A 10,861-nucleotide genomic window follows, 5' to 3' on the forward strand; every position below is an offset into this window, starting at 1 on the left:
GAAGCGTTCGATCATCTTCTGCACGCTGTGCTGGATGCTCCTCCACTTTCGGGGGAGACGATTAGCGGGGATTGTATTCCTCCGTCTCTCTGTGGGGAAATCCGAACCCGTTCGTCCTTCAAGGATTCGTGCCGCGGTCACGTGACCCGGCGCGCCGTGCGCCTCGGAGACCTGGCGTGGAAAGAGCGGCCGGGTCGCCCGTTCCTTTATTTAATTCATTTAATTTTTAATATGGCCGCGCTGCTAGGAAGCCGTCTCTTCTGGCGTGTGAGGAGATTCCCTTAAAAAGCTTCACGATAGAGTTGTTCGTTCATGTTGGTCTTGAGCTGAAGAGCAACGAATCCACATTTCGGACACATAATGACAGAGACATTAAACCCCCATACCCCCCCCCCCCCCCCATACGGCCCAAGCCTTCCAAACCGGCTCTCCACATTCCCCTGACCTCTCTGTGAGTTTCATAATGCTTCCTCTCTCACCGGCGCGGCACTCCATGTGCACGTAACAACTACGAGTGGCTCCGATAACATCGAGCTTATTCTACCCACAACAAACAGATTATTCTGAGCTTCATTACACGCAAACGCTTTATTGTGCTTCTCATAATCTGCAGTTCAATTTTCTGCTTATTATGCTTAAATTATAACAATAATCCATCCCATAACACGCGTCATGAAAGTACCTCAGTTCGTGAAGACGCAGCATCGGCCATCTTTGAACGCGTCACTCAGCTTCGGCCATCTTTGAACACGTCACGCAGCATCGGCCATCTTTGAAGGCATCACTCAGCTTCGGCCATCTTTGAACGCGTCACGCAGCGTTGGCCATCTTTGAACACGTCACGCAGCGTCGGCTATCTTTGAACGCGTCACGCATCGTCGGCCATCTTTGAACAGGTCACGCAGTGTCGGCCATATTTGAACTCGTCACACAGCGTCGGCCACCTTTGAACGCGTCACACAGCTTCGGCCATCTTTGAACGCGTCACTCAGCTTCGGCCATATTTGAATGCGTCACGCATCGTCGGCCATCTTTGAACAGGTCACGCAGCGTCGGCCATATTTGAACTCGTCACACAGCGTCGGCCACCTTTGAACGCGTCACGCAGCTTCGGCCATCTTTGAACGCGTCACTCAGCTTCGGCCATCTTTGAACGCGTCACGCAGCGTCTGCCATCTTTGAACGCGTCACTCAGCTTCGGCCACCTTTGAACGCGTCACGCAGCGTCTGCCATCTTTGAACGCGTCACTCAGCTTCGGCCATCTTTGAACGCGTCATGCAGCGTCGGCCATCTTTGAACGCGTCACGCAGCTACAGACTGACTAGTAAAGCAGTTATCTTTGAACTCTTCCCGGGTCAAACTACGAGCCACTTTGCGCGTACGAGGTGGGTTAAACTCTTCGATGATCCTTTATCCATGATTTACCCTCCAAGCTGAAATATACCGTACATGTTTTAATAGTTCACCGGATATGAAGCCTACGGCTGTGGGCGCAGACAGATTTGTTTTTCCCTTGCTCTCAATAACCCTGAGATTTGACTCCATTATTGTGCTGAATTGTTTCGCTCGTGGCAAAGGTTTCCCCTGCAGAGCTAATATGAAACCCCCGTGAATACATCTCGAATGTTGTATGGCCATTCCAATATTTGGAATTTCTTTTTCCTGCTGGAAATATGTTCGAGGTATCGGTTGGTTCTACTGTACTTCATAGCACGTGGTCACGGCGGTGGGAATAACGCTCAAAGGTCCAATCATCGTCGCATACCGCGATGGCAGGTGCAGCAAATAACTTCCACTTGTTTATCGATCGCAGCTGTTTTCAAATGGGATTCGATGCAAAAGGGATTGCCTTGTTGGTTAATGGCGCAAACCCCGGCGCTCTCTTCGGGAGTGAATAAGCTGCGGATGAGCAAACTAGAACCAGACGTGCTCTGGTTCAAGGGGGCACCGCATCCGCGGCACTGCCACGTTTCGGCGGGAGTTTGGCAGTTTTAGCGTCCAAGGTGCCGGCGATAACTCGCCGACTCTTTGCGAAAGGCATCGTGAGATCTTTAATGTCCGCGAAGCGATGTTAGCAGACCGGGGATACCCGCGTATACCCACCTCGTACGTGCGTATTGATGCCTCGCCCTGCATGTGCAGCTCCAGGGTGGCAGTTTAGAGCTGCCCTGAGATTCGAACCCAGCCAGGTTGGGCAGGTAAAAGGTGTGTGTGTGTGTGTACATACCAACCCATAATGGACTCGTACAAAGAATCACATCTGATATGATGTCACTTGCCCAAAAATGCAACAAAAACAGCAACAACAAATGCCTGATTGTTGGAATTATTAAGAGCAATGTTTTTTTTACAGCTTGTCATGTTTACTCCAGATTAAATCTATAAATAACCACCGTTAATTTTGTACTTGTTGTTTAATTACTTTTGCAGACCATCTGCTACAACAAGATGCATATGCATTGTAATTGTCTCCCACGAGAAGGGTTGCAGGGTGCACGGATTGTGATCCAGCTGACTCGACACAAGGACCCCCATGCAGCGCATTATGACGTCACAGAGGGTGGGGGACGGGGGGGGACGGGACGGGGGGACGGGGACAATCTTTGTGCAAATACTTTCGCCGTACAAGGTAGCAGCACATACAGGTGAATTCAGACACTTATTCCGTTTCCTTCATGCATGCAACGAATAATTAAATTTTTAGGAGCTCTGAGCCACAGCCGATTAAAAGAAAAAGAAAAAAGAAGTGTCGAATAACTTTGCTTGAAAAATCAACAAAGGAGAGTACATTATGGAATTATGGATAAAATGAACGTGCGGCTTGTCTTAACTCGGACCTACTACGCACATAATTCCTCTATGACGTCACAGGTGGTCAGTGCTGGGAGCATTAATCCGCTTGTACTATAACTGTGCGGTATATCATATATTGTGCCTGGATCGCTACAGGGGGGTTCGGGGGGGGGGGGGGGCATTGTGGAAATGGATGCACTTCGCGCCGCCGTATACATTTTGAGTTACAACATGTGCCATCTCATCAGACCCCGGAGATATTGGGTTATTGCATCGACGAGATTGATAGCTCTAAGAGGGTCTTCGTGAGATCCTCCGCACCATTTACGCGCTTATTTGATATAACTCATGGCTATTCCAAATATTACTCTGGTTATGGCCCAGCTTATTTGGTATATATACAAAAGGTATAACATCATGTGATTTTTTTTTTGGAGAAAGTCAAGCGAAACCTGCCTCTATGACGTCACAGGTGGAAATTGTCAGAGGTGTTTGACGTCTCGTGCCGATTTCGACTACTATGTGGACCATCATATTGTGCGAACAATGGCGAATGCATATCGGCCTGGGATTCGCTGCTGGTTGCATCATTATACCGAGGCTTGGCTGTGCCGTTGATGCAGTGCCCCTGCACATTCTGGCTGGAATTTGGAGTTTGTTCACCAACTAATGCTGGCAGATGGAACACCCAGCTTAACGTCCATCGGAGGGACGACACACGCATTGATGAATCACCGTACCTGCAAAACACCAGGATGACAGATACCCTGGTGTTGGCTTAACGGTTAAGGTGGCTGGCTTAAGATGTTAGGGTCTTGAGTTTGAGCCCCCTGTCCCTCCGTTGAATTTGACTCGGCCTGTTATCCTTTCTAGATCGGCAAAATGAGTACCAGCTTACTGGTAATAGGGGGCACTGCATCAGTGGCACAGCTTCACTCCCAGAAAATGATGCAGCCACTTGCGAACACTTAGACCAGCATGACAGTTTATACCTGGGTCGGGATTCTAACCCAAGCTAGACAGGTCAAAGGTGAGTGTGCACAACCTCTCGGCTGTCCTGCAAAGTTCAGAATATGGGAAATGAGTGGGAGTTCTTTGACATTCCAAATTCCAAATGTAGCAACAGTGAATGCTGTAAATGCTAAAATATTGTTTTCTGAACAGAATAAAGCAACAATACGCATGTTCAAAAATAAAAATCCACCTGGGATGAGATTAACTACACTCGAGGTTTAAAGATTGTCACTGGGGTGATTAAACCGGCCTTTCCACCCATTGGGAAAATAAAATAAATAAATAAATAAAAATTGTAATTACCTTCACCACCTAAGGTGGAAGGAGGTTGTGTTTTGCACTCCTGTTTGTCTGTCTGTCTGTCTGTCTGCACATTTGTCTCAAAAAGTTGTGGACGGATTTTGATGAAATTTGGTGGATAGGTTGGGTGAGTGACAAGGACAAATAGATTCGACTTTGGTGACGATCTCGATCCGGATCAGAGAATTTTTTTATTTTTAAAATTAAATCTTTACCACAGAGTGATAGGACCAAAAACTATAAATAGCATATTTCGAAAAGTTATGGACCAGTAATGACAAAACTCGGTGGATGAGTTGGGTCGGCGACAACAAGAAGCCGATTCGATTTTGGTTCAGGTCCGAATCCAGATCCATCCTATCAGTGGGATACAAAACGTAAACTGATCAGCCTGGCGGAGGTGTGCTCTCTCTCCCGAGTGTTCTAGTTTTGAGGTTGGAATTGAACAACTGGACGTGGTACCTTTCCTGGTCGGTAACCGCTTTGAGCCGTCGGCCGATGGGGGTAAAGGATTCAATTTAACCACCAAAAGCTGTTGATGTTTCTGTAGCTACGAGTACTCGAACCACTACACCTTTGGAGATCTAGTACCCCTTTTAAAGGTGGCCACAGTGGCAACGTTTGCACTTTTCGGTTTTAATTAGTTCCTCGCTCAATTTACCTATCGTTTGTTTAAAAATGTACCTTTATCTATCGACCCGCCCTTATTGTATGCTTTATGCTGCATTGGCAAATGAGTCGCTGACATGTCGTATAACAATAAACAGCAAATAAAAAAAATAAAAAATGGTCTAAACAAACCCATGGTATCACATCATCAACACAAGAGTGCTTCACAACTAGCTCGACCCATCTCAGGTACTCGACAGTCTCTTGATTGACCTGATCATGTGGGTCGTTCACATTCATGAGGAATGAGTACCTGTATACATACATACATGTTCAAGTGCTTGCTTGGAGTACGTGCTGACATTCACACCTGTATATATGCACGCGTACATTGTTAAATACTGCTATACGATTCGTACAGTGTTCGACTTGTGCATAATTTCGTTATATTCGTGCGGGACAGGAATGCCTTATATCGTAGCTATAGTACGAGAACTGAAGCTTACAAATTAAACCTGGCTTCAGAAATGGGATGACCATTCCAGGTGGTCTGATCGAAGTGTAGTTCTGATTCCATCCGTTGTACATTGTAGGAAATGTCCAATTTTGGTGCCTAACAAATTGTTTTCTGGGATAATTGCATTGTGCTCGCTCCACGCTTGCGTTCAGGGAGAACTTGGTCGCTGCATGCACCTCCATTTCAGGTGGTCTATACGGTGTGCCCTGACATGTCCTGAGGGGTGTGCAATGAAGGTTTCAAGGCAAATGGCTCTGGACATGTACATCACATGGAAATCACATGGACGGAGCACTTAGAATTCACAGATCCAGCGTGTTAACCACGTTTGCAATGCGTGGATTTGCGTCCAGCTCGTACCGGTAGTTGTAGTCTTCAATTTGGTCTCGGCATGCGTCACGCATGTGCATCAACCACCTTTTGATTCCTTTCCTGTTGAGGTAAAGCACGAAGAGGAAAATGACTCCGATGAGTGCCAGCACGATGCCCAAAAGCACGTACGAGGCCATGGCCTCCTTGACCCCGCAGTCACCAGACAGGAGGAGTTTCTCGGACCGCATCAACAGAAGACTCATTTGATGAGCATTTGCTCCTGTGCAGCGGAGTTTGGATACGTCTCGGACTCGTGTTTTGGGTGTCGTGCCATTCCGGAGCCAGGAGACGAAGGCGGCGAGGCGGCAGTCGCACACAAATGGGTTGTCTGCCAGAAAGAGCTGCAGCTGAGGTGCAGCATCCCACTCAGCCAGGGTGGTGTTGCTGATACTTTTGAGGGCATTGTGTCGAAGATCAACAAGTATTGAAACTTTTGATTCCACCAACGAAGAAGAGACTTTAAATGATGCAAATGAACCAGGTTGTAACTGGTCCAGTCCATTGTTTCTCAGGTCCACATGTCTCAATGAGACAAGTCCAATGAAGGCTCTGGGTCCCAAGTTGGTTAGGCCATTGTCTGAAAGTCCCAAGTAACTCAGGTTTGCAAGTGGGTTGAGTGCAGAAAATAGTTGCTCTGCTGAGACATTGATGAGTGCGGCACTCAGGTTGAGGTGTTGGAGGTGGTTAAGCCCCGAAAAAGCATTCCGATTAATGCAACAAATTTGATTATCGCTCAGATCGAGATGTTGCAGTTCATAACTCCCACTTTGTTGCAGTGCTCTTGAGCCTAGCTCTTCAAGATCACAAGCACGTAGAGACAAATAGCCAGATGCGTTGGCGCTCACATTATCCGCGGGGAGTGAGCACGGTTGGCAAGCTTGGGGCGCTGTGCAAAGACACGGAGCAACGCAATGTCCCGTGGATCCCGGGAGGGTTGGTTGTGCCATGGATGCAAAGGTGAGAAACCCACCTACAAAGCGCAAAGGCCATCTCCAGGTCCTCTGCGAGTTGGGGAATGGTCTACACGGAGACATGACGTCGACACAAACAAGTGGTCCTCGACAGCTCATGGAAATGGACAAGCGTTTGTTTTCATCAGCAGTTATTGGTAAATACTTGTTCCAAAAGGTGAGGATGAAGTGAATAACTTTCCAGTATGAAGCTGAGAGCCCAGTCCAAACTTCCAGCTGGAAAAGACAAAATGATTACAAACCTCAGGAGTCGAAGGGTTTCTCCTCGCATACAGTGAGCTGACATTACAACATACTAGTGAGGTACCTGTGCTACGCATGGGTGGGAGGCCGGAAGCAAACAGGCAATGCAGATACGGCGAATGCTAAAGCATGAAACCAATAAATTCCACATTCCTGTAGCACCCTCAGTCGCACGTCAGACATGGACAGCAAGTACGTGAAGGACTTCCATGAAAAACGTACCGTTCGCAAACAAACGGGTACGTTCACGTATAGAAACATCTATCGTGGGTCCGTGGCGAATCTGCAAATGGCGATCCGCGAATTTCACGTTTAGAAAGTCGAAACCATCATGGCATGTCGTCATTTACTTGAACTCGATATCTCTTTTTCCATTCCAAACAACATAACTCCAATCACAAATTAATCACAAAATAAACTTTTAACAACATCGTTAATGTTTCCTTCATTGTAAAAACTACCAAGTCAACAGTTAAAAGGATTTTGAGCCGATAGGTGTTACGGCCTTGGCAAGATCGATGGAGACAGCGATCTGTTAGTGTATACACTGACCAAATAGCTATGTGGAATTCTCTCATGTCGAGATTAAACCCACATCGTTTGAACTTTGGCCGAGGTCATTATTTACTTTTAATGATGTTTATATATGAATCAAAAAGAAGATCATTGGTTTTGGGTTGTCCTTTCCGCATATCTCGTGGGATTGTGAGTTGGAGAGACGACCGTGATGGCGGGGAGGGGGTTGGCATTCTTTCAAGCAGGGATTCAACCCATGTCCTTATAAAAGGTCTTTGTCCGTGGTCACCGAGTCTGATCGGTGCAGCCGTGCAGTGCAACGATCGGTGCAGCCATTTGTGCGGCACCCGGGAAAAATAACATTATGTGGGAGTCCAAACCTGAAAATGCTGGAGGCCAAAGCTGAAATTGGAAAAACAATGTAGCCTGTTTTACTCCAGGAGATCCCAGGATTGCCCACCCAAAATATTGTGATCGGTTCAGCCGTTTTTGCAGTACCTTTGGACAGACAGACAGACGGACGGACATTTGGTGAATTATAGTAAGATTGCACATGAACCTCCTCTGAAATTCCGCAATCATGTCTGAGCATCCACTAATTCCAACACATCTCTACTGCAGCACTTGGCTGAATGACTGGGGCACATCTTTGGCAATGATAAGCAAGGCCGCTAACGAGCAATGCAAGTGAAAGGACGGAGCGAGGTTTCTCAAGACTCATGAGTAACTTCATTCAGAAGGTTGGGCCGTATAGTTATCAAATTACGGTGAATAGACGGTGTGCTTCTCGCAACAAGTAACCTACAGCACATACCTCGTGCGAAGAGCCGGTTATTTGGTCTTGGAGTTGAAGAAAGTTGGATCCATCTCTCTAATTCGGCTCGCAGTGCTCTCGGGAACATCCTCAAAGCATTGCACAGACAGGTGTTTTGGACACGTGAAAGTGATAAACGAGGGAGGGAGGGAGGGAACCGCCAGCGAGGAGACTTGAGAAAGTCCTACCTTCAGATGTCACCCCGAGGGCATCATAACGGGAAGGATGCGGAGCAGATAATGTGAAGGGAATCGACCACGTTTCTCACTGGTTGCTGCGGTGCACTCTGCAGACCACTCACCGAGAGTGATCGTGAACCGATGAGATTGAGCCAGCATCCTCGCCACTCCCTTTTCGCCATCGCTCAACCTTGGGCGCAGCCGGAGTTCCGCGGCGATCAATTCGTTATCGACTGTGTTGCAAAAGCCGAACGATGGCCGGCTAGCCACCTCTGGTGTCAGCCCCTCCCAAGCCCTGCTCCATCGCTGCGCACCTCCCTTTCCAACCAAGTCCCTCCTCTTCCTCCCCTTTCCGTGGACACGTGAGCTCCAAGTTCGCTGTGTAACCCTCATCGACAGGCATCAGAACGGGGTCTGAAACCCCCATTTTTACGCAACGGATTGATGTCACGCAACCCAGCCATTGCCATTTTGCGAATTTCTTTTCATTCTAATCTAAACCGATGGCTCATGATGCTTGGAACCCAGGGTCAAAGAACACCAACTATAGGTATTTGTCTGCTAATATCCTTGTAATTTGCATTAACATACACTCGTGTCCGTTCATGTATTTATACTGCGTGTGATTTATGTACAACTCCCATACTGTGAGCCTCGGATGTGTGAAAATGTGATGAGTGAAGATGTGAAAATCTAAGCATCTTCCAGCTTGACTACTTTTGAACAAATTCGAAATTTCTTCTCCAACCTACAGGGGGGCACACAGCCACGTCTCCCAGCAATGATGCAAACCAGCAGCCACACACTGCAGCTAAAATGATCATGGCAAGGAGTTCCGACTTCCATCCGCCGTCTGTCTCCATAAATCGCTTTGTTTCTGGCCATGTACCTTCTACTCTGGCCAGAATCATCGTTACCTGTTTGGGTCACCTTAGGTCTCTACGACTAATATGGCAACACTAAGAGATTTTCTGAGCGTCGAGCCTCCAAACAGCAGATCAGATCTGTTGTTTGCATCATGTTGGACAAAATTGTGGCCGAATATTTCAATTCAAAGATTTTCTTTTCATCTTATTACTTCCGCCATTGAAGGTGGATGAAGGTTATGTTTTCACCCCTGTCTGTCTGTTTGTTTGTGAACAAGATATTTCAAAAAGTTGTGGACGGATTCGGACGAAATTTGGTGGAGAGGTTGGTGGTGTGACGAGGAAGAATCGGTTCCATTTTGGTGAAGCCGGATCCGGATCCAGATATGAGAATTATTTAATTTTTTAATTGATTCTTCACCATTGAGTAATATGGCCAAAAACTATATGTAGCATGATATTTCAAGAAGTTATGGACATATTATGACAAAATTTGGTGGATGAGTTGGGTAAGTGAAAAGAACAAGCTGATTAGATTTTGGTTCAAGTCCGAATCGAATCCAGATCCGGCCTACCAGTGGGATACAAAGCGTAAACTGTTCAGTCTCGTGAAAGTATGAATTGAGAAAGTGAAAAGTGAAAGTTGTCGTGAAAGTTGTCGTTCGAGTTTGCAAACAGAATACTTGCAAAAGATTCCAGATGAATCTGGCCTCCTTACTCTTCTCTTGAAGAGCAATAAGCACCCAAAACCGATTGAGGTCAAGGGGAAGCTGGGATTACGTTTCCTTAACCTGCCCCAAGTGAAAAGTGGGGTTAAGCAATCAGTTCACTTTGTCTGTCTGTCCACAAACGTCAGTTTATGATCGAGGAGCAACTTAATTTCTAATGAATGTTATATTTTGAACATGAATCGGAAAACGAACCTATAGTTTAACAGTACTTTGACTTTGAATTTGTCCCGATCGCACGTGCGCAGAGAGGAGCGAGGTCATTTCTTTACCCTGTCTGTCTACCTCTAGCAGTTAGACAACATTGAAAACCTTTCCAACCATAAAACGTAACGATTTTAAGGACGTTATAATGGACACAAAACAACATGCACTAGTAACTAATGTAATGTGTTAGATAGGGAGGTGTGATAGACACTGGGTAAAATGGTGGTGAAAAGCAGAATAAATTTCTTTATACTCCTTTAAACATTTTTAAACCTTTATTTAAATTGAATTGTATAACTGAACACTGTAATCACACATCCCCTTCATAATACTTGCATGAACCACACTATATATCGTTATATAGCATGTGAGAGGGTGTGGCATGTGAGAGGGTGTGGCATGTGTGAGGGCGTGGCATGTGAGAGGGCGTGGCATGTGAGAGGGCATGGCATGTGAGAGGGCGTGGCATGTGAGAGGGCGTGGCATGTGTGAGGGCGTGGCATGTGAGGGCGTGGAATGTGAGAGGGCGTGGCATGTGAGAGGGCGTGGCATGAGAGGGCGTGGCATGAGAGGTCGTGGCATGTGTGAGGGCGTGGCATGTGTGAGGGCGTGGCATGTGAGAGGGCGTGGAATGTGAGAGGGTGTGGCATGTGAGAGAGCGTGGCATGAGGGCGTGGCATGAGAGGGCGTGGCATGTGTGAGGGCGTGGCATGTGTGAGGGCGTGGCATGT

General features: G+C 46.9%; 1 protein-coding gene across 1 annotated transcript; it reads right to left on the bottom strand.

Moving 5' to 3' along the window:
• Window positions 1-4,523: 4,523 nt before the first annotated feature.
• On the bottom strand, window positions 4,524-8,756 carry LOC137439266 (uncharacterized). Its single transcript, XM_068134996.2, has 4 exons — window positions 8,644-8,756; window positions 6,885-6,942; window positions 5,595-6,793; window positions 4,524-5,450 (listed from the first exon to the last, which is right to left on the bottom strand). The coding sequence occupies exons 1-4, from the start codon at window positions 8,754-8,756 to the stop codon at window positions 5,162-5,164; spliced, it is 1,659 nt and encodes a 552-aa protein (XP_067991097.1). The 3' UTR covers window positions 4,524-5,161.
• Window positions 8,757-10,861: the final 2,105 nt, after the last annotated feature.

Source organism: Myxine glutinosa, chromosome 14 (assembly GCF_964187855.1).
Source record: "Myxine glutinosa chromosome 14, kmMyxGlut1.1, whole genome shotgun sequence".
NCBI lineage: Eukaryota > Metazoa > Chordata > Myxini > Myxiniformes > Myxinidae > Myxine > Myxine glutinosa.